Source organism: Podarcis tiliguerta, assembly GCF_965153285.1.
Source record: "Podarcis tiliguerta genome assembly, chromosome: 11".
NCBI classification, from domain to species: Eukaryota; Metazoa; Chordata; class Lepidosauria; order Squamata; family Lacertidae; genus Podarcis; species Podarcis tiliguerta.
The window spans coordinates 41,438,268-41,461,829 of NC_139544.1; the positions used below are offsets into that span (position 1 = coordinate 41,438,268).

General features: G+C 44.0%; 2 protein-coding genes across 2 annotated transcripts; one reads left to right on the plus strand and one right to left on the minus strand.

The window, feature by feature from the left end:
- The first annotated feature begins 12,174 nt into the window (after window positions 1–12,174).
- CDC20B (cell division cycle 20B) lies at window positions 12,175–23,511 on the plus strand. The gene is made up of 4 exons (XM_083404608.1): window positions 12,175–12,462; window positions 13,340–13,411; window positions 17,405–17,611; window positions 22,762–23,511. Exons 1-4 carry the CDS (start codon window positions 12,400–12,402, stop codon window positions 23,005–23,007), a joined length of 588 nt encoding a protein of 195 aa, XP_083260734.1. The 5' UTR covers window positions 12,175–12,399; the 3' UTR covers window positions 23,008–23,511.
- On the minus strand, window positions 18,407–21,674 carry GPX8 (glutathione peroxidase 8 (putative)). The gene is made up of 3 exons (XM_083403228.1): window positions 21,421–21,674; window positions 20,088–20,349; window positions 18,407–18,980 (listed from the first exon to the last, which is right to left on the minus strand). Exons 1-3 carry the CDS (start codon window positions 21,631–21,633, stop codon window positions 18,817–18,819), a joined length of 639 nt encoding a protein of 212 aa, XP_083259354.1. The 5' UTR covers window positions 21,634–21,674; the 3' UTR covers window positions 18,407–18,816.
- Window positions 23,512–23,562: the final 51 nt, after the last annotated feature.

Sequence of the window (23,562 nt, forward strand, 5' to 3'; positions counted from 1 at the left end):
TCATCAGCTCTGGATCTACTTGTACTTGTCCTCTGCTCTTCCCCAGTAGCATGTTGGACGCCTTCCGACCTGAGGGGCTCATCTTCCAGCGTCATAACTTTTATATGCCTGTTGTCTTTGTCCATGGAGTTTTCTTGGCAGGGATACTGGAGTGGCTTGCCGGTTCCTGCTCCAGGTGGATCACGTTTGGTCCAAACTCTCCACTATGACCTGTTCATCTTGGGTGCCCTGCTCGGCATAGTTCATAGCTTCTCTGAGTTCTTCAAGCCCCTTCGCCACGGCAAGGCAGTGATCCATGAAGGGGATGTGATATTGACGGTGCCTTGAAATCAGCTGCCCTGCTCTCCCTCACATGAGGAGTGATATATTGCTGTGCATTGCCAGGTCAAAATCGTTATCGCGGTGTGATTTCAAAACTGATTTTGGCCAATATATTGAAAAATCACACAGCGCTGAAACAGACCATAAAATTTGTGACAGTACTATGCAAAAATTGTGTGTGGGGGGGTCAAGGGATGGGGCCACAGACCCCCTGGGTGTGTTCCATGGACCTCTAGGGGTCCCCAAACCCCTAACTGGGAACCACTGGGCTATATGATTGGGCAGACTCTTCATTACATTACTGCAAAACCGCATCTGTTGCCACCAGGACAGATATAAGAACCTACTGTTAGAAGTTTGGAGGGCAAGGAACCCCTAAACTTCTGGGTGTTAGATTCTCCCCATAATTCCTGGATCATAGGAGGAACAAACCTAATAATGGCCAAGTTATTAACCCATTAAGAAGGCCATTAGCAGACTCTCTGGTTAGACATAAAACGGGGAAAGCCTCCTTCTGAGGTGAGAGATAGTAGAGACAAAAGGCCAGAATTTCAGGAGGAAGGGGCAGAATTGTATTTACAAGAATGACTTCAGATTCTGAACTTGCATGATGAGAGTGAGCCGCCCAGAGTGCCTGGGGGAACCCAGTCAGATGGTTGGGGGTGCAAATAATAAAATTATTATTATTATCATGCAGGAGAAAGGAAAAGAGAGCGAGGAAGAGGTGAAGTATGAAGAGTTTGGCAGGAAACCACAAGGTGTATTTCCCCCTGTTCAGTCTCAGACTGAGGGCAAGCAAGGTTGCTTACACGCAACAGCATGCATGTGTGCAGAGGGGGGAGTTTAAAGCTCAGCCTGGGCAGCTGGAAGGCCAATGCTAAACTCTCACCCATTTCATCCTCATAACCACTGGGCCCAAGCACAATGAACCTTCAAAGTTGGAAGTAAACGTTTTAGGTTAAATATGTGGGCAGGCAAAAGGCTCATATTCCACTCCAAACTGCCCCACTATGCTATACTTTCAATAACCCCTGCTTTAAAATAAATAAAAATAAAAATATTTTCTTTGGTTAAAAAAATATGTGCATTGCCTCTTTTCAGGTTGTAGGGTTTTTTCTAGGGATCAGTTACATTCAATGTGAGATAGTAGTGTTGCATACAGTTCAGTGGTACCTCAGGTTACATACGCTTCAGGTTACATACGCTTCAGGTTACAGACTCTGCTAACCCAGAAATAGTACCTCGGGTTAAGAACTTTGCTTCAGGATAAGAACAGAAATCGTGCTCTGGCGGCGTGGCGGCAGTGGGAAGCCCCATCAGCTACAGTGGTGCTTCAGGTTAAGAACAGTTTCAGCTTAAGAAGGGACCTCCGGAACGAATTAAGTACCGGTACTTAACCCGAGGTACCACTGTATAAGGTTGGGGGAGAAGGGGGCGGGAGAGTGATAAGACTTAGTGTATGTGTGGGGTTTTTAACCCCCACTTTCTTGATATAGATTCAGCTGAGTTAGTTCTGGAGCCCACAATGTCTAGTGTAGTTTTGACCCTAAATTTGTCTGAACGGTGTGCAAACAGAGTCATGCTTAGAACAAACACGTTATCACTGCAGTCCCTCGTTAAAATGATAAGTACCCTATCAAACTGGACCTGAAGTGCTGTTAACACACGGCAGGCATTCGTTTTTATATTTCTAGGTAAGAAAGTGTGAACCAAGTTAAGAGATCTGCATGCCACAACTTGCAAGTGAGCTTTTGCACTATTTGCCTTTATTTACAATTGGTAGGGCTGTCTTGCGGACGGGGCACAATGCATGTGGAGTTGGGCAGATGGGAGCCAGGGTCCAATGACATCTTGAGAGCTACATGTCCCTCATTCCTGCCACAGTTCAGTCATGGTAGCTGGCTTGCAGGGTGCAAAGGAAGAAGGTTCCTTGCAGCCTCATAATGATCCCTGCCACCACTTGCCTACATCAGGTGCACATGAGAGCCATTGAATCAGCTGAGACACATAAGCTCCACAGTTCAAAGCCATCAAAACTTCTCTTTGATTGCATGTATCTGAACACTGGGCAATTTTTCTCAAGACCGATAAATGTGTATTTTCCCAATAAAGGGATATTACTTTATGATTTTTTTAAAAAAAAGGTTTTATGTCGTGATTAGTGTGTGTGTGTTTTGAAGCTGTATTTCTTCTAGTTCTTTCCCCTCCCTTGGTTGGCAAACTGAACAAACAATTAAAAAAAGATTACTTTCCAATGGTATTGTTGTCTTCAATCGTTAGGCTGCTTTTAAATTGACGTGAAATGCCCACGGGCTGTGCTGCATTTGAAATCACCTGGGCGCACATGAATGACTCAGTAATAAGAAAAGTCAATTGTAAAAAAAACACTCCCTTCAGAGGTGAAAGATTAATGTTAATACTGTTAATCTGTAATAAACCACATTGCCCTCTGGCATTCCACCCCCTCTCCAACTTGATTTTATCCTATATTTGGATCATGGTAGACAATAAAAGTACTTAGGCAGAAAGGTGTATTTGCTTGCGCTTAATTTATTATATATTTATTTGTGTGTGTGTGTGTGTTTTTCTAATCCACTTTTCAGTTCGGTCAGATTCCCAGCTATTAACAAGTATTTCTTTAATGCAAAGAGAAATACAGGGGAGTCTACTTCATTGCCCTTGGTAACTATGAACACAAAACCAAGTTCATTCTCTACAAACCTTATACACTGGCAGGATGTATTAGATGGAAAACCACCTGCCATTCTTCCAAAACATTTGTCCAGAGCATTCACTCTGGGGCGCTATTGTTGTTTATTTATATAAGTCTACCAAATAGCATTGTTCTCTGGGTGACTGACAAGCATAAAATGCAATTAAAATACAGTGTGATAAAACATGCATATTCATAATGTTATGGGCAGAGTGGAAAGTTGTAAGTTGATAAATCTGTTGTCAGTGCTCAGGCTATTGTATGCAAACTACTGAACTGAACACCTATTTGGGGTTCTGTTTGCATGCTAATAAGTATCCAAGCTCAGTTGTGATTTGGGCATCCTCACTTATTCATACACTTATTGTTTATTTGTTTGTCTATCTGTCATGTCTGTATCTGACCACGGATCTGAGTTTTTAAGGAGAGTCAATCAATATAACTTTATTGTTCTATCCAAAGGCAATGACAAACCCACAGCAACAGTACCAATAAAACTTCAGAGATTACATCCATAATAACGAACCAACATCCATGATATAAGACAGAGCTTGCCACAGTCACCACAAGCTCAAATCCAGCTTGATTTCAAATTAAACCTCGGAAACACCACAACAAAGATTTTATCCAACTCCTTTTTCCTCCTTTTCCCTTTTTCACTTGTATTTTTTTTTTTTTTTTTTTTTTTTGCAGCCATTGCATTCTGTGTGCTACAAAGCTATAATTGTCACTTAAAAGAAACTGGACCATTTCTGCTGAGGTCTACCTGCTTGCTTGTGTGAACAAAGGTTTCAGAAAGCAATCTCTTGGGTCTCTATCGAAGGGGCGGGCTAACAGATAATGAGTGATGTCTTTCGCTTGAGGTTGACCACAAGTACAAAACCTGTTTGCATACAGGACCTGGTTTTAGAGGCCATCCAAGACTGCAATGAACATCACTTGGAAACACAGCTCAATAAAAACATTTCTTAAGGAAGCTGGCGAGAGTTTGGTCAGAGGACTAGCTCTAAAATGCTCTGTTCTGAAGATTGGATACCAAGGGTGAAACCTGGTGTTTCTAATTAGTTGCAGATCCTTTCTGGATTCTATCCAGGAGAGCCAATCCCTTAGTCAACACTTATTCAAGGTCAAAGCAGAACTCAGTTCTGGAAAATAGTAATAATCTAAAACATCTTGACAAGCTGCTTTGGAAAGTTGGTTATCACCCAGTTATATATACTATTATAGCACAGAGCAGGAAAAGATCCAATAGGCATAGAAACATTTTTAAAAATATACTTTTAACTGAGCACAGTCTGCTCTTGCCTTAATTGTTGGCCAGCTGGATTCTGCACAAAGGACAGCAATAGGTCTGAGCTCCTGAAGTCCCTATCAGATTCAGTAGCTAAACAATTAAATGACATCTATCAATATTGGAACTTGAAGTCAGAGACCTACTTTTGCACCATTATGAATGCTCAGGAGATGGACCTGGAGGAGTCATTTTCCATCCTTGACTCAACTCCTTCAGAGCCAAGGCTACTGATGTGGATGAATATGCTGATAACCCAGTTGCTATCTTCCAAGGAAATGATCTTGGCTCATCACCTAAACAGAAGTCCCCCAGATGATCTGCAGGTGGCCATTCATAACTGGCCAGTGAAGAAATTCAGAGGAATAATGAAAACAGAATCTGAACTACAAGCAGGAATTCAGGCATTTGTAGGGGCTCCCCTGGTATTAGGAAATGGTTTACATTGTTTAGGAGAATGTATATCATATCTTCCTATTTTATTTCCACAACTACCTTGTGAGGTATGTTAGGGTGAGAAATAGTGACTAGTCCAAGATCCAACCACTAAGCTTCATGGCTAAATGAGGATTTGAATTTTGGTCTTTCTGGTCAACACAATATACCCTACATTGGTTCAGCTACAGTACTACTAACATACTAGATTATCTCTAAGGATCCTTCAAACATTATAGGATTCTATTATCCTCTCTTTTGGACAATGCAAAAAAGCACCCACCCTATTCTGAGAGGTAAATTCCAGATTTTGCTTATTGAAAAGAGTGCATGGAATTGAGTTTCATGATGAATAGTAGTTTTGGGGTAAAAAAGAATGGCTTGGGGATAGAGAGTTCAAATTGGCTTGTGCAGAGCTGCTCACATGGGTGGGTATGGACTGTGTGCACAAACTTCATTGAATGATAACTTGTGTGCATTTGCAGAAATGTGATTTATAAATGCTAACGAAATATATAAATTAAATGAGCGAAAACCAAAAGCCTGTTACAGCAGAATAAAGTCAGAACAGCACCACTATGACAATTCAGTAATGCAATGCAGGGGAAAAAAGCAAATCCATAAGAAGTCGAAACTTGGAACGCTCTAAAAAGAAATGAGGCAAGCTTGTCATAAAAGCACAAAATTTGTTAACTGCAAAGTTTCTGTTTGCATATTGACAGACTTGCTGAAGAACAACACACTCCCATTGGCATGTGAAACAAAGGACATTCAAGTATAAGGAACAGAAAGTTTGATGTTCTGCGTTAAGTATTCCTTCAATAATGCTAAAAAGCTCCTTTGTGGAACAATGTGTACGCATCACTGCTATTCACAACACCCAAAATTAAGGATTAAAAAAATACAATTGGCTAGATGACCACAGAAGTCATTCCTGCCTCTTTTCATAGAATCTCAGAGTTGGAAGGGACCCTGAGGGTCATCTAGTCCAACCCCCTGCAATGCAGGAATCTCAGCTGAAGCACCCATGACAGATGGCAATCCAACCTCTGTTTAAAAACCTCCTAGGAAGGACAGCCCACAACCTCTTGTGGGAGTCTGTTCCACTGCCAAACAGCTCTTACTGTTAGAAAGTTTTTATGAACGTTCAGTTGGAATATCCTTTCTTCTAACTTGAAGCCACTGGTTCGAGTCCTACCCTCCAGAGCAGGAGAAAACAAGCATGCTCCCTCTTCCAGGTGACAGCCCTTAAGATATTTGAAGATGGCTATCATATATCCTCAGTCTCCTCTTTTCCAGGCTAAACATACCCAGCTCCTTAAGTGCTCCTCATATGGTTTTAGTTTCCAGACCCTTTGCATATACTCCCATTTCCTTGTTTCCTTTAGGCTAGTAGTTAGCATCCATCTGCCTCGAGAGAAAATGGAGCACGCCTGGGTGGGGGTGGTGAAGTCAAACCGCTGGAGAATCACAGCGTCTGCTGTGGTTGCAGAGACTGGTAACTTGAAACTGATGCCTCCCGTGTTGTTTTTGCTGCATCAGCAGCAGCAGAATGACCTCTCCGGGGCATAGGCCTGGGCAGTGTTCATGGAGGCCTGGGCTGCCCAGAGGACAAGACCTTGCTGATGTGGTCCAAAGGAAAGCAGAGCAATACATCTGGCACCAGCTTGGCTGCCGGAGTTACCGGAAGGAGGCGTACAAGGGGCCATCCAACTGTCTTAAGGACTCCACTCTGGATTTGTGTAGCGTTTACTCCTTAGCTCTTTCTTCTCTTGAAGATATCCTGCAAGGCAACAGATACATGCAGTCCTGAGCTCTGTGAAGGAATGGCAGGATGCAAATGTGGTAAAGATTTGGCCAATGCTAGCATGGACCAGAAGCTGAACACCTGCAATTTATTATTATTATTATTATTATTATTATTATTATTATTATTATTATTATTATTATTACTGATGCTCTTATTTGCCATGGGTACAAACCAAAGCATTTGTAACAGTGGACTGTTCATTTACCATTCCTCCTCCAGATAAGTTATCTGGTGAAGCAGTGTCCCTTTCCCACATCTGTTTGCACCTACTTAATGTAACATAGGTACTTAAGAGAGATGTTTCTTAAAATAGCACAATAGAGTATGGGGGGGGGGAAGAATTCCAGGCTCAGCACATGTCCGGGCAGCTGGCCACTTAAGCTGTAAACTCATCAGTTACTTCCATGGGAAAAACTGTGCTGATGTGATCAGGGAACTCTGTGCAGACACCTCCAGCATATCTTGCTGGTTTGCTGCTGGGTCAGTTCAGGGAGAAACCATACAGGTAGTTTATGGGTTTTGGGCTTGTACAAGATAAACATTTTTGGCGGTAGGGTTGGACATCTCTAGATAAATAGATAGATAGACAGATAGAGATAGGTAAGGGTAAAGGACCCCTGGATGGTGAAGTCCAGTCAAAGGCAACTATGGGGTTGCAGTGCTCATCTCGCTTTCAGGCTGAGGGAGCCGGTGTTTGTCCACAGACAGTTTTCCGGGTCATGTGGCCAGCATGACTAAACCGCTTCTGATGAATGGAGGACCGTGACAAGTGCCAGAGTGCACAGAAATGCCTTTTACCTTCCCGCCACAGTGGTGCCTATTTATCTACTTGCACTGGCATGCTTTCGAACTGCTAGGTTGGCAGGAGCAGGGACAGAGCAACAGGAGCTCACCCCGTCATGGGTATTCAAGCAACTGACCTTCCGATCAGCAAGCCCAAGAGGCTCCCTTTAAATAAGCACAGAAAAGCGACTAACCTAAGTTTGCTTTTTTACTAACGTCTCAAGAGGCTAGTAGGCTGCTTTTCTGTGCTGGCCACAGAGGAGCAAACAGCATGGAAAGATCCAAAGCATACATTTTAAGGGATGGCAATGGTTTGTTTCTGTGTGTTACAATTTCTATATTGTAATTTGCTGGATTGGGGAGGGAAGGAGTCTCACACCAAATTCCCTTTCATTTATTGTAGTGCTCTTGTCAAACACAAAGAATCAGCACCACCTAGTGCCAAGCAGTGTTACAAGCACAGTTCCAGAATCATGCTGTTTGTAGCCAGACGACAAAAATTGCTGTTATGTCTTAGAGACTCAGGTGGTATGCAGACTCCTGTTTACACTGCACCCGGTGCACTCCCACTGCTAGTTGGGAAAGCGGTGTACACACAACGTTATCCACAATCTGTATCTATCTTGCAGTTTCTTGTGAATTACTGCTTTTTGATGTGTTTCCCCCCAAACAGCTTTGATTTGAACTGAGAAAGAGATGTTGTCAACGTTTTAAACTAGTAATGTGTACCCAGCCTCAATGCCAAACTACATATTAGATACTTATAAATAAAAATCTAGACAGCTGTTTCTCGTAGTGAAAATTGGTTTCGGGAGTGGAGCAGAGAAACTGCAGGGTTCCAACTATAAGTTAACTTTTTCAAATACCTGCCTTGAGTCTTGTGGGGAGGGCAGGCTGTTGAAGGGGGAACTACAATGGAAACGCATTGGATTGAAAAAGGGTTAAACATCCCCTTGCCCACCCAATTACATCCTTAATCACTATAAGAAACAGCTGTCAGAGATGGCATGCATGTGCTGGTGCCTAACATGTTTGGCCATCATACCTGTGACCCAGAAAACTGGGGTGGGCAGAAAGGCCTTGAAGGAGCTTCTCTGTTGACTTGGTTCGCAAACCCTGTATAGCCAACCCATGGTTTAGTGTGAACGTGTGAGCTCTTGAAGATGAGATCATGGCCGCTTTGCTGCTCCCCAGTCATTCTACTGCTGTGCTGAGCTGAGCTAAGCCATGGTTTGGCTTAGTCACTTAGTGTGTCATCTGAACCCAGGTTTGTGGTTTTGTTCTCCTGGACAAATGACCAGCCATAAACCATAGGACAAAGTTTCTGACACTGGAGGTAATCTAGGCTGCATCCCCCGCAATAAAGCATTCTGGGTACTGTAGTTCATAGAATACTGCTGTGTCCTTCATTACATTCTGTGGCAGCCAATTCCATGGTTTAGCTATGTGCTGTGTGAAGAAGGACTTTCTTTCGTCGGCCCTGAATTCCCTCTACGTTTCTGGTGAGTAAAATGTAATAGTTGCTATCCAGCCAGAGCTTTTCTTCTTATCACTTGGGGAAAGAAAGGGCAAATGGAGTTTGCCATTGGCAAAGGCAGAAAAGGAGCATGTACAGTGGCCACAGCTTGCCCTCAGGTCACTCTTTACACACCTGGACACACCTGGCAAAAAAAGGGATAACATTGTAAAGAGCAGCCACCCCTGTGGTTCTCTGTTAGCAAGGGCCAGTTCTATTGTGTACAGTCTCTTAGCTGCCACTGTGTAAAACCACACTCCCCTGTTCCCCCAAACCTCAAACTGTCACTACTTTGTTCCCAAAACCGGTTAAGATTCCTATAGTTCGTTGTCCCACAACACTTACAAAAAGTCAAGCACTTAAAACGCGGAAACGAGAACCTAAGGACATAATCAACTGTACACTACCCACATAATAAACAAAGGACAAAGCAATGCATATTTCATCATAGTGCAAGAATCCTGACATTTCCATTATTGTCTTTATAGCATTATTTGTCAGAAAGGGTGAGTCACTCATCATGGACTAATCCGTGGCACCTGAAGGGTCCCTAGTGTGATCAAGGTAACCTTCCACATTTGAAATAATAAGCACATAAGGAGTTCGTCATTACAGGTGTGCCTTGTCAATTTCCCTGTCCTTGTTCCCTACCATATTCCTAGGGCTTGGGGTGAGTTACGTGCCTGTGTGTGTGTGTACGCACACACCGGTATACACACACACACGTATATTAATGCAAACCACAGAGTCTTGGGTTAAAAACAAATTGTTTCTGGGAAGATGTTTGCTGATAACCCCATGAGACCCACTGACATTTCCCCATCAGTTTGGAAACAAGAAGCCTTTGACTGAAGGGGCCACCAGGGTTGATTTTTCCAGCTTTTAGCTGAAAGTAGCACTGGGATCAGGTGCACGCCCCATATGTTTAGACTAGGTATTGAGGGCCACAGACCCTTCTGGGAAATCATAATAGTGGTGGGCGAGGAGAGAGGCAAAGCTGGCTAGAGCAACAAATGTAAATTCTACCTTTGTACATTCATTAAAGTACACACTACCCTGGGGCAGACCCAGTCTCCCAGCTTGTTTGGGGCATTTCTACTCTTAGGGCCCAGTAAAAGCACCTGATGCACTGCTGATGCTAAGCAGGTGCAAATACGATCAGTCCATTTGGATTGGGAGAACAGCCAGGAAGAGCCCCATGAGAACAGCACATACATCATCATCATGAACATTTATGATTCTTTAAAATAAAAGGGAGGAGTCAAGTGCAATTCTCTTCCCGTTTGTGACTGTGGGCTAAGGGCCTAGTTCTCATTGAGGTGGGTACCTTATGTTTGGATTATACCACCTCAGACTACAGTGGGTGGATTCTTACAATACTGAATGCTCCTGCATACAGAGTATAGACACCCTGAACATAGAGAACTAGAGATCAGGGAACAACTTCTAGTTTCTTTCTTTTTTAAAAGTCTTGGTTTAAAATACAAACATAAAATGAAGGTAAGTATAGAAAAGTTAAATACAAAAAAAACAACATATCAAGACATAAAAGAAAAAAATTAAAAAGACAAAAAAGAAAAAGAACCAAAAATTTATACAAAATCATGTCTATCAAATAAAAATTTCTGCATAAAACTTCCAATCGTTCTCATTATACAGTTTCTGTTGTCATGGTTTTATTGCACAGCTTTACTTTATACCCTTTTTCATATATTTCACTAGAGTACAACTTCTGGTTTCTACGTGGGAAATTTTTAAATGTTTGATATGGAGCTCACCCTTGGGGGATTGCAGTCGTCCCCTTGATTTGCCCAGTCCTCCTGTTAATTTTTAAAATCTGAAACCAGGCTTGTGAATGCTAATTGAACCCTGACCCACAAACCTCAGTCTCCCCCCAGCTAGCCCCCCCCACCTGCCTGCTTTCTTATAACCAGTCCAGGAACTGGCACTGCCTGTCACCTTCCTCTTCCTTAGGGCCCCTCCCACAATTTATTGCACAATCATGATTATTTGGCAATCGGGGGAGTTATATGCAATCACACTTTCAATACTGCTTGTGCCTGGGGCAGTCACTCTGCTTCATTTCCAATCAGTGCATATTCCGTAACTGCCTGCTGAAATCTTATATATTTTTGTTTGTTGTGCTACAGCAGTTCTCCAGAGAGCAAACACAGAACAAATCAATGAAGCAAAACTGGGATTTATTTCACCCGGGTCACAGACCCAGTTTGGCACCCCCTCATGCACATTTGCATGTACACACACACACACTCAGGCTGAGAATTTCAATGGTGTCCTCAGCCCCCCCCCTATGGCTCTGTCACAACCGGTAGTTACAATGTCGGACTAGGATCTGGGAGACCTGAGTTCAAATCGCCACTCAGCCACAAAGCTCCTTGTGTGACCTTGTGGCAGTAACAGTCTCTCAGCCTGACCTACCCCACAGGTTGTTGTGAGGATAAAATGGGAAGGAGGAAAACGATGGCACCCCCTTGAGCTCCTTGGAGGAAAATGTGATATAGAAATGCAATAAAATAAAATATTTAATGCACCATTTCTGCTTTAAGAACACATTGCAGGCTACACCCACAATAAAACACCAGACTGGAGAGGCCCAAAGTCTCAGTGCTGTCCCTTGCACAACTCAGCCTGTGCCTCTCTTTGGTGCTCCGGTTGTGTGTTCATGTTTTTAAATTCAATGCTTCTATGTTTATTATTACGTTCAATAAAAATCTTGGAAAAGAAAAGAACTAATAATTTGCTGCCCTTTCCAGACAACGCCCCCCCCATCAGCCGCGGTGGGGGCTTGTTAGGATCGCGTCTCAAGTTACACCACCCACCTCCCGGGGACCACAGCCTGGAAGGGATCTTCTCCCAGGAGATCGGTTGCGGAAGGGGGCGAGCCAGGCCCTTCCGCGCTTCTTTGCCCGCCGCCGCGCTCTTTGGCGCTGCTGTTACCTGCTCTACCCGCGCGGCCCCGCGGCAAACAATGGAGGAGTTTCCGCGTCGTGCAGCAGAAGCGGGGCTTTGCCCGGGATCGGAAGAAAAGACTGAAGGGAAAGAGGAGGAGGCGGGGGCCGCGCCGTCCGGGCGAACGTTGCGCGCCGCCGCGTTCCAACGAAGGGAACCTCCTTGCGTCAGAACACCGGTTCAGCCAATCAGGCGTCGGGGCAAGGGATTCCCGCTCTACTTGCCGCTTGTTCTGTCTCTTTAAATTGGTTCCAACCGAGGAGAGACCTCAGTGGAGATTGGGAATAGGGTAACGCAGCAAGGGGGTTCTCTGCGGAGACAAGCAGCAGGTGGGCATAGACCGGAGGAGGGGGAGAATAAGGCAGCCTCGGGAGAGCCTCTTGAGAAGCAGCAGGCAAGATCAGAAACTCCTCTAGTTGTTTGGAAACATTCATTCCTCTAGCCGGGGGGGGGGGGGGGGGAGAGGATTCCATCTAGTGGGGGCGGATCAGGAAAGAGAAGCGATTGTTCAGCTCCAGCAGAGCTAGCTAAGTAAGAAGCCAGCAAGCCCCTCTTCAGAGATGGAGTGGAAGTTAGAAAGATTCGCAGCCCGGAAGGTCAAGACGGATGAAAGTGTGTTGTGGGTAAATCTACGTCCTTCAGTCTCTCTCCGCACCCCCATCACTTTTTTGTTGTTGCTATCTTTTATTTACTTTTTATTTTACATATATATCCTGCAAAATTTTAATTTCAACACTCAGTAGAGTGATCTGAGTGCTCAGTGCATTAAGCACTGGCCAGCTTTGCAATCCTACCCGTGTCTGCTCAGAAATAAGTCTTATTTGAATTCAGTGGAGCTCTGTCTCTCTCTCTCCACCCCCCCCCCCCGCAAATGAGGTTAGGATTTCAGCCTTAATTAAAACTTCACCTATTAAGGGTGCAATCTTATGCACATAAGACTCGGGAGAAATCTCTTGTTTAATATGGTGGGACTCATTTCTGAATACACCCACATTAGTTCATGATGTTAGGGGTAAACTATAGTGGGACTGACTCCTGAGCAAACACACGTTAGATCACTGTGTTAGAAAACCTTTGGAGGCCAAGACGGGGAAAAATAAAGGTCAGTGCCTCTAATTATTATGATGATGGGTCTGTTAGGGTGTATGCGGCGCTCCTTAAAAATAAGGACCATCTAATTCTAATACAATAAATTGCAAGTTATGGAAGGCCACACAGCCACACAGAAGTTCATTCTCTTTCCCAATCAAGATGTGCTTCCAGATTAGTTAGGATGGGTAGTTTTGTTTTGTTTTTTTACAAAACCCTATACAGAAATGCTGTCCCCTGCACCATGAGATGGAGGGGAGGGTGTATGCGAAAGGTCACTACGCCTGGGCAAATGCAGCGTATGGTTTGCTACAAGTCACTAAGAATGTGAACTGACGTCTGCATGGTTCAGACTTTATACCTAAAGGTTGAACAGCGTTATTGTAACATCTCTGTACGTTTGCTTTCTAGGAGAAAATAATGAGAACTCTGGGGACAAATCTCCAACAGACCAGAAACCTAAGTTTGCAGATTCTGGCTAAGGTGAGTGTTTATAAAACTGCAGAAGTGACTCTGCAAGCTTTTGATTGTCTGCAACACTTTTGTGTCCTCCGGAAGAGAGTATGGGAAATGACAGGCATTGTATAAGGGGTCTTTCCTCCAGTATAAGCTTACATGGAGCCAAAACAGATGAATGTGTTAACAGTGTATAAATGTTGGTTGTGGCTATTTACAGTTGGGAATGTTTGGTGGTAGAAGCAGTGCTTTTTTCTGGGGGGACGCAGGGCTACGCAGAGCCCTAAACATTTTGTGAATCTTTGTACTTTTGTCCATTTACTGTATTTCTTTCACCCGATTTGAACTATAAAATGGTGATTTTCTTGAGTCAAAATGAGAGTACCCCTACACATTTTTTTTTTTTTAAAGCACTGGGTAGAAGCAATTCTGCGTTGTAAGTGTGAAGGAGCAGACGCTGAATGTGAACACAGGAATGTACCGCTTTGGCAGTGCAGTACTAGCTGGCTGTTTTGGATACCTGTTGTTTTACAGCTGCTGGTTGCACTCCATACTGTTGCATTCCCAAACACGGCAAATGTAATGGGAGTGCGCCCCCTTGTGAACATTACTGGGATGCCCAGCTTTAAAATTCCAGATTTATTGCCTTGGCTCTGCAGTCAGAATCACTAAACCTTTCTTTAACTACTTTGACAAAAGGGTGGCTTTTATTTTTATATTTTGGATGTCTTACTCACTCTTTATCATAGGGTCCCAAGGCAGGTTGCAACGATATAAAGGTAGTAAAATCAGTTAAAATGATTCAGAAGAAAATGGTGGGTTCTAATCTATCTATATACATACACAGCACAGACGTATATAGCTGAAAGGCTGGGGCAAAGAGGTGTGTCGCCTGCATATGAAGAAAGCTATACAACGAGGGTGCCTGTTGCACCTCTGCCCAGCTTCCCTGTTGTCGGAGTGACCCTGCTGTGAAGCTGTCTCTGTGTGTGTGTGTGTGGTGGAATGGCAGTGTATTGTTAGCTGGATGAATATCTGAACGGCACCAGCTGACATTCAGCTGCCAGCCTACGGCACATATTGTGATCATCGGACAACTGCAGGGGTTTGTATAGTAAGACCTTCAAAAATGTTCTGGCATTATTTGAGCACGCTTGTTAGCTGCTTTGCAGAGTTCTGAACGTCACAACAATCTTCTTCAGGCGTAGTCGTTCAGAGCGACAGTAAAATAAAGGAATAAAGTGATTTTTATGGATGGGTCTGGTCACCTTGAAGTGCTTGGGAGGTTCTGGGAACTAGGATATATCTAATCTTAATGAATGTAAATTACCCAATGTCAATGGCTGCATTAAAAGTAAATCAATTTCCATATATGCAGGGCACTGTACACCTAATATTGATGCCCTCTACAATATTCCTTTCATTATCCCATTTTGTTTTACTTCTGCCCTGGGCAGCCATAAAAAGGATCTTGTAAGCAGCCATTGCCAACCTGGTGCCCTGTAGCTGTTTCAAACTACAACTTCCATTAGCTCCAGCCTCTGTGCTGGCTGGGTGTGATGGGAGTTGCAGCCCGAAACAGCTGGAAGGCACCAGGTTTACAAAGGCTGGTCTAAAAGCGTGCACTGTTTCCGAACAGCTGTTTATTTGAACAAGAGATGTTGTTTCATGTAGCATCTCTCATCCTGGCATATCCATTTGATTCCGTTTGACCTCTTTCTTTCTGTCTGTGTGTGATGGTTTGGCAGTGTACTATTAGTTAGCTGTTGTATCTATTCCAGCAACTAAATACACTTCCATATCATTGCATGACCATGCGTCATAGGCTAAATGCTTTCCATTTGTCTCCGATGGAAGAGGATCGGAAACCCACCAGTGCCTGCAGCGTTGTGAAAACTTGCAATAAGATAGTCTGTTTCTTGTCAAACTGTTGGTTTTAAGGAATTTGTTCCCTGCTTTTTCCAACTCTGGCCAGTTGCTTAACTCATCTCTTCCAGACTAGCTTGTCTGCTGAAGTGAATATATTGCCATATGGTGAAAGGAAATAACAGTAGAAACAGTTTGAACAGTAGAAATGAAACAGTAGAACAGTAGTAACAGTAGTAACAGTAGAAATAACAGGGATAGCCAGGGTGGGGAACCTCAAGCTTGGGGGCCAAATGTCACTCTCCAGGCCTCTCGGCTCCCCCAAGGCAGTGCTCCCTCCCCAGGCCTCACCCTTTAATGGTCCTGCTCTGTGATGTCCTTGAGTGTTTTGGCCCAGCTGGAATGTGTCCTTGAATTGCAATTATGCCTCTTGCTTGCCTGGGTGAATTGTACGTAGAAACCTCTGGCTTTTGCATGGCTGGAATATAGCCTACTGTACAAAGGTTAAGAGGGAAGCGGGTGGTGCTGTGGGTTATACCACAGAGCCTAGGACTTGCCAATCAGAAGGTCGGCGGTTCGAATCCCCGCGACGGGGTGAGCTCCCGTTGCTCGGTCCCTGCTCCTGCCAACCTAGCAGTTTGAAAGCACGTCAAAGTGCAAGTAGATAAATAGGTACTGCTCCGGCGGGAAGGTAAACGGCATTTCCATGCGCTGCTCTGGTTTGCCAGAAGCGGCTTAGTCATGCTGGCCACATGACCCGGAAGCTGTACGCTGGCTCCCTCGGCCAATAAAGCGAGATGAGCGCCGCAACCCCAGAGTTGGTCACGACTGGACCTAATGGTCAGGGGTCCCTTTACCTTTACAAAGATTAAGAGGCACACCTGTTGCTCTACCTACTGGCATGCATCCCCTCAAAGGCAATGTGGTCCTCAAATTGGGGAAAAGGTTTTCCATCTCTGCGCTGTGGCTTTGGGAGTCCAACACAGGAGATGGGGATCTAGCCCCTGAGATCCTCTGGCACAAAGATAAGTCACATCCTTGATAGATTAAGCAGACTTAAGACTGTCTCTCCTCAATGCCAAGGATGTTTATAAGGATCAATGGATTTCTGAAAAGTGGCATTCAGAAGCATTTTTATATATTAATAATGTGTTAACTGTTTTAGAACATTTCTGCTTTGCTTTTAAATTGTGCCTCTGTTTGCCACTCTGGGCTCCTTCTGGGAGGAAGGTGGGATATCAATTCAATAAATAAACAGAAATATTCCCACCTGACATCTGCAAGCTCAAGAAACTTCAGAAGGAGTTCTACTCACGAACCAATGTATGAATACCATACAAGGAGGACCTTCTCTCCTATTGCCAGTCAGGATTCTTCCTCAACTTGGGAAGAGCTTTAGACATGTACATTGGTACACCAACATAACCCCTTCTGATGAAGCGTGAACATGGGGACATCAGGGGAGTGTGACAATTCCATAGCCACCTCCACACCTTCTTTCATCATGCTGAGGTTTGGGGGGGGGGTTGTCATATGTTGTTGTTGTTTAGTCGTTTAGTCGTGTCCGACTCTTCGTGACCCCATGGACCAAAGCACGCCAGGCACTCCTGTCTTCCACTGCCTCCCACACTTTGGTCAGACTCATGTTTGTAGCTTCCAGAACACTGTCTAACCATCTCATCCTCTGTCGTCCCCTTCTTCTTGTGCCCTCAATCTTTCCCAACATCAGGGTCTTTTCCAGGGAGTCTTCTCTTCTCATGAGGTGGCCAAAGTATTGGAGCCTCAGCTTCATGATCTGTCCTTCCAGTGAGCTGTCATATGTGCCCCCCTTTGAATAGACTATTTCAGCAAGTGGTGCCTCGGGTTAAGAACGTAATTTGTTCTGGAGGTCCGTTCTTAACCTGAAACTGTTCTTAACCTGAGGTAACACTTTAGCTAATGGGGCCTCCCATTGCCGCTGTGTGATTTCTGTTCTCATCCTGAGGTAAAGTTCTTAACCTGAGGTACTATTTCTGGGTTAGTGGAGTCTGTAACCTGAGGTACCACTGTATTAGGATGTGATACTGAGAAATTGCTAACTTCATCTGTTCAAACAGCATGGGGTGAAATGTCTGCTGAGTTTACCCAAAGCCCAAATAATCCTTATCTATACAGGACATGACTGACACCAAGCAGCACAGGAGACAAACATCACAGGTGGATGATCAATATTTCCCAATAACTGAGGTATGGATTCTTTTGTATGGGACATCCAATATGAACTGTATCGGTAACCTACCATTCTCCATGCAAAATAAAGTGGAGAAACAATTATTACACTTTTTAGGGTTTTTTTTTTTTTGTAGTATACAGAGAAGAACTTACTAATGGTTAAACTTGCTATGCTCTTGCACTGGTATTTATGAATGGCCTGCCATGACTATGGGAAGTGGAGGGGAGGGCATGCAGGATATCTGTCAGCAAGGGACTGTGTTAAGGAAGCTTTTGACATCATGGCAACAGTTTCCCCAAAGTCAGCATTTCTTACTGGACGGGTGCCCCACCTCTCTTTCCACCGGAAGTCCCGCCTCCTTTTAGGATCGCATTCCATAATTCTGTTTCTTGGTCATACTACAGCAATGATGGGGAACTTTGAGTCAAATCTGGTCCTTCAGGCCTATCAGTCTGGTTCTCAGGAGTCTCCCCAGCTAGAAACCTCCCTCCCTCCGCAAAATCTATTTGGGCAATTATTCCTGTAAACTCTGGAGTTCTTCCAAGCCTGCTGATACCTCCCTCTTGTATGTGGATAGTGGTGCTTTGGTTTCATAAGTGTCCACACTCACAAGACTGAATTTGCTATTAGTATGTAGGAAAATTATCACTTCCCTCTCCCCCCCCCCTTAAGCAGTATGCTCCAGTTTACTCAGTAGTGCACTGTGCAATAGAAAATTATTTTGGAAACCAGTATAGAAGAGAACACTCCAAACGGACTTGGCTTATTCTATCTCTTTTTTAAAAATAAAACTTCTTCATAAAAACTATTTACATTATTTTTTTTTGTTATCCCCCCCTCCTTTCCACCTCACCCCACCCTCCATGGAGCATGCATTTCCTGCTGTTGTTGATAAAATGCTAGATTTTATCAGCTTTAAACAGAACGATTCAATGGCAGGACAATTTCTCACGCTGTACTTTCATTATTGGGTTAAATAGTGTTACTTGAGTTATTTGGCAAATGGTGTTTTAAGTAACCTGCTGGGAAAGAAAGAATTCCTTATTTTGATTCGTCTAGGACAGGGGTAGAGAGCATGTGGTGCTCCAGATGGGACTACAATTCCCATTATCCATGACCATGGGCCAGATCCAGGGCTCAGTTGGGTGAAGTGCACAGCATACCGAACCTTCTCTTTGCTCAGGTGGTTTAAGAGCTGCTCCTTAAACAGAAGAGTTTTCTGTCGAAAGCTACTGACATTTTATCCAGTAAGAAAAACCACTGCTTGTCCAGCTTTTACCATTATTAAGCAGGAATGTACTAAGGGCCGAGGAGAGATGTTGCCCTGTGTAATCCAAAAGGCACACCCGCTTTGTCAGAGGTCTTCTCTTTTTTTCAAAATGATCTGCCTAACCAGAGCAGCTATATCTGGCTTGATGCTTTCTATGGGCTCTTCGGGTGTCCAGAACTTCACGACTTTCCCATCTGGGCTGATGAGATACTTCCAGAAATTCCACCGAGGCATAGCTTTGGAGGAATCTGCAAGAACAAGATTAGTTTGTATTGCAAGCAGAAGGGGCACCATTCAGATTTTTTTTTTTAAATTCAAAACCAAAACCAAAACCCCTTTATAAGAACAGAAGGATGTTAGAATCCTAGAACTGTAGGGTTGGGCTCCAAGGGTCATCTAGCACAACCCCTTGCAATGCAGGAATCACAGCTAAAGAATCCCTGACAGATGACAGGAGGCCCAGCTGCTGGCTCAGGCCGGTGGTCCATCTTAGTCCAGCATCCTGTTCTCACAGTGGCCCACCACTGCCGTTTTCAGAAACTGGTATTCTGAAACAGTGGCGTAGCGTGGGTTGTCAGCACCCGGGGCAAGGCAAGTAATTTGCGCCCCCCCCCCCCGCTGCACTGTCCCTCCCCCAGATGGTCCCTCTCTCTCCGCACTGCACCGCACGCCTGGCACCCTCCCCTCCACAGTGGGCGGCGACCCGAGGCAAGGCAAGTAATTTGCGCCCCCCCCCGCTGCACTGTCCCTCCCCCAGATAGTCCCTCGCTCTCTCTCCGCACTGCACCGCATGCCTGGCACCCTCTCCTCCACAGTGGGCGGCGACCCGGCGGCTCGGATCGGATTCGCACAGCCAGCACTGCAGTGAGAGAGAGTGAGTGAGCCAGGTAGGGGCAGAGAGCTGCAAGTGCGAGCGCGCCCCCCCAGATGTTGCGCCCGGTGTGGCCGGCCCCCCCTGCACCCCCCCACGCTATGCCACTGTTCTGAAGCGTACTGCCTCCAAAAGATGCGTCAAAGTGCCACTGAGATCAATAGGAATGATGTGCTTAGCTCCCACTGATTCTCTGGACTGCCAAATTCTTCCTCCTAATGAATTACAGTAATATGAAACTAGGCTCCTGGAGCTAATCATTATTGCTGATCAACACACGATCCATAGCTGCCTTTCCACATCTCTGCTCATTTCTCCCCTTTGCTCAATTCAGTGGGGTTAGGATTTCATCTTAAGGGCTAGAATCTTGGTGGTGGTTTTAAAAAAACAAGATTCTTGGGAAGCTGGGTTCTGTATCCAGTACCACATTTAGTATGTTTTCCTGTCCACTTTCCCCCCTGGAAGTAATGTTGTACATGCTTACCTATTAGAAATTGAAACGCCGGCGATGCTTCAATTCCTAGAATCTTTATTTTCTTGAAAATGGGGAAAGTTACTCCATAATTTGATTTTGCAAGATATTCAATCTGCCGGCTTGTGTCTGGCTCCATTTCCCCATACTGATTACAGGGGAAGGCTAGCACTGTGAAGTGGTATGGTCCAAACTCCCTATGCAGTTCCTGAAGCATGATGTAATTTTTTTCTGTGTGCTGGCAATAACTAGCCACGTTAACAACCAGAGACGCCTTCAGGGAGACAGAAAACAGGGCAGTGAGAAAGAAAGAGGATGAGAGACTGCTTATGCCGAGGTTAACAAAATGGCTTTACATTCTGACCATCTCAGCTATTTAAATGTAGGAAAAGTATACATGTTCAGCTAAGCTTCAATTGCAGAAAAACAGCCATCCATCTATTCAGTATTGTTTTAGCCACTGGCTGCCACAAAGTAAACTTCTTCAATTGCAGGAAGGAAAATATTAGTACCAGTGATTACTGTTTAGGACTGTTCTCCCCTACTCTGGAGAAATTGCAGGGATTATGTAAACCAATAGCACAACTTCAATTCACTGAAATACATTGGCTAGATTATTCCTAATGTTTACAAATTGTTCATAGTAACAGATGCATTTTTTAAAAAAAGAAATGGGACTATTAAAAAGTCCAAGAATCAAACTCATCAACTGTTTGCATTTCACAATAGTTAGCCATTGGATTCTGCAGACGTTTGCAGCTTCTGTAGTGAAACAAGAGAATCATTTTGATGACTTACAAAAAAACAGGCCTGTTAGAGCAGACCAAGAGGCCAGCTGGATCAGACCCTCTGTTGACAACAACCAGATGACTCTGGAAGGCTCACAAGCAGCACAGGAAGGCACCAGCCCCCCCGCCCCCCCGTAGATGCTAGATCAGGAACGGGGAACCTGTAGTTCAACAGGTGTTGCTGAACTACAGCTTCCATTTGCCCTGAATGTTGGCCGTGCAGGTTGGGGCTAATGGGAATTCAAGTCTAACAGATCCTGTTCTAGATGTTCATTGCATCTGATATTAGGAGAAACTTTGCCGTTGATGAAACTACTTTGTTGGAAGTTAGAACGTCTCCATTTACACCAGCAAATATTATGAACTGTTTCTTGTACTCAGGAGACTTGGATTCCCACTTCCAGTATTATTCTAACTGCTAAAATAAATCTACATTCACAGTGTTGTTGTTTTTTACAACCAGCCTGCATCTCAAAGGACGTAAAATGTCATTATTATGCACGGAGAAGACAATCGCTCCATGCAAAGATTTCAGAAACAAAATACGTGTCACTTACTTTGCCTCTGTATTTCTCCAACGAAACGGCCCTGCCTTTCGGATCCATCACTTCAAAGGAATAAAAGTCTTTGGGCTTTAAGTACTTTAGTTGCAGCAGTCCCAGTATGGCTGTGAACAAAACCATAGAGAAGAAAATGATTAAAATCCTGGTTTTCAGCCTCGAGCTTTTCAAAGGACACGCTGTCAGAGGCAGAGGCAGAGGCGGCTCCATTTTGGAGGATTTTGGGGGAAGTCTCAGCAGGCCTGGAATGTGAAGGAGGAGCTGAAACACAAAACTCACAGCAGCTTGGGAAGGGAGGTGGAAGAGGGAGCCAGAAGGCAGGCCGTGTCCTGTCCCCCCCCTCTGTCCCCAAGCCCAGACTTAGCCTAAAGTTCTAGGCTGCAAGGCCTGGAAACTGGTCTATTCTTTTTCTTTAGACGAAAATTATTGACAGCAAGTCAGCATTTTAGATCCCCTTTTCCATTTAAATGCAATGCCTTCTGTTTTACAATTTGGCAACAAACCATATTTTCTTCTCGCTTTCCTTCTCCCCCACATTTTTCTCCCAGACTGTCATCTGATCTATGGTTATGCAGGGGATTAGAGTGTTGTTGTTGTTGTTGTTGTTGTTGTTGTTGTTGTTGTTGTTGTTGTTGTTGTTCTTCTTCTTCTTCTTCTTCTTCTTCTTCTTCTTCTTCTTCTTCTTCTTCTTCTTCTTCTTCTTCTTCTTCTTCTTCTCCTCCTCCTCCTCCTCCTCCTCCTCCTCCTCCTCCTCCTCTTGATTGGTTTCATTAGAAACTGGTCTACTCATCTTGCAAATGAACTAGTGGGCATAATCTGATTCTCAGAAATCGCTTTGTTAATGTTAACGAGAATGTATGTAAAGGACCTTGAACAGTTAGAAAGAGTAGGCTGGATCCAAGGTAAACAAACAAGCACAGGCATGTCTACTGAGAAGTAAGTCCCATCAAGTTCAAAGAGGCTTATCCCCAGGTTAGTAGATACAGGATTGCAACCAATGTTAGTTGCACTTAATTCCCACTGGGACAAATAGGGCTTTTATCCTGTCAGGCTTCACACATTTATTTCACTGATACCTAAATGCCGCTAACTCACAGCACAGGTTCTATACCAGGCTAGTAAATCCCTCTGAGTTAAATTGGTCTTATTTCCAGGTAAGTGCAGACTTACTCTGGAAGCAATCTATAAATAATAATAGCAACAACAATAACTATTGAAACAATGTTTGACTGCACAAAACCTAATCCATTAATTTATAGTGTGTTTAATAAATATAAGCAACTTTAAACTATTACGTATCACCGTTGTTGTCACTTTACTGCTTTTTGTTTTAAACAGACTCCAGGCAAGACTTCCTATTCACATTTTAAAAGTTGCCTTGTGAAGAAACTGGCATCTTCTCCAGTTGCTAGTAGCCCAATTTCCACAAGGTGGCAGCAGTCACGCAGCAGAAACCAAGTGGAGCAAAGTTTTGCAGAGTGTCCCTCTACCTCAGATGATGGACCAGATCTGATGAAAATCATGACAGTTCCAAGTCAGTGCACAGAGATGGGTGATTCCCTCAAAGTAAAGGGGTTATTCTAGTCATTACTCCATAACTCCAGATTAATAAATGCAAGAAACTTGAAAATGATATACAGGTGGTATTTTAACACCTAATAAACTAGCCAAGATGTAGAAGACTATATCAAGTAAATGCTGGAAAGGCAAACAGTCTGAAGGATCATTTTTTCATATGTGGTGGACTTGTAGAAAAGCGACATGCTTTTGGGAAATGATACATAATGAATAGAAGAATATGTTTAAAATTGTGATCCCCAAAAGTCTGAAGCATTTCTTTTGGGAATAATATGGTGCAGAGGTCCCAGAAAGTTGCTTAGATTATTTATGTATGCTACCACAGCAGGCAGAATTCCATAAGTGCAGAAATGGAAAGAAGAAAAAGTTCTAACAAAAGAGGAATGGTCTTTAAAACTATTGGACTGTATGAACATGACGAAACTGACAGCAAAATGTTTGTGGAAGAGTGGAGATCCTTTTCAGACTCTGAGAAAATGCTATAGTCAAATGAAATCGCAGGCAGGACTGCAAATACAGTGGTGCCTTGCAAGACTAAAAGAATCCGTTCCGCGAGTCTTT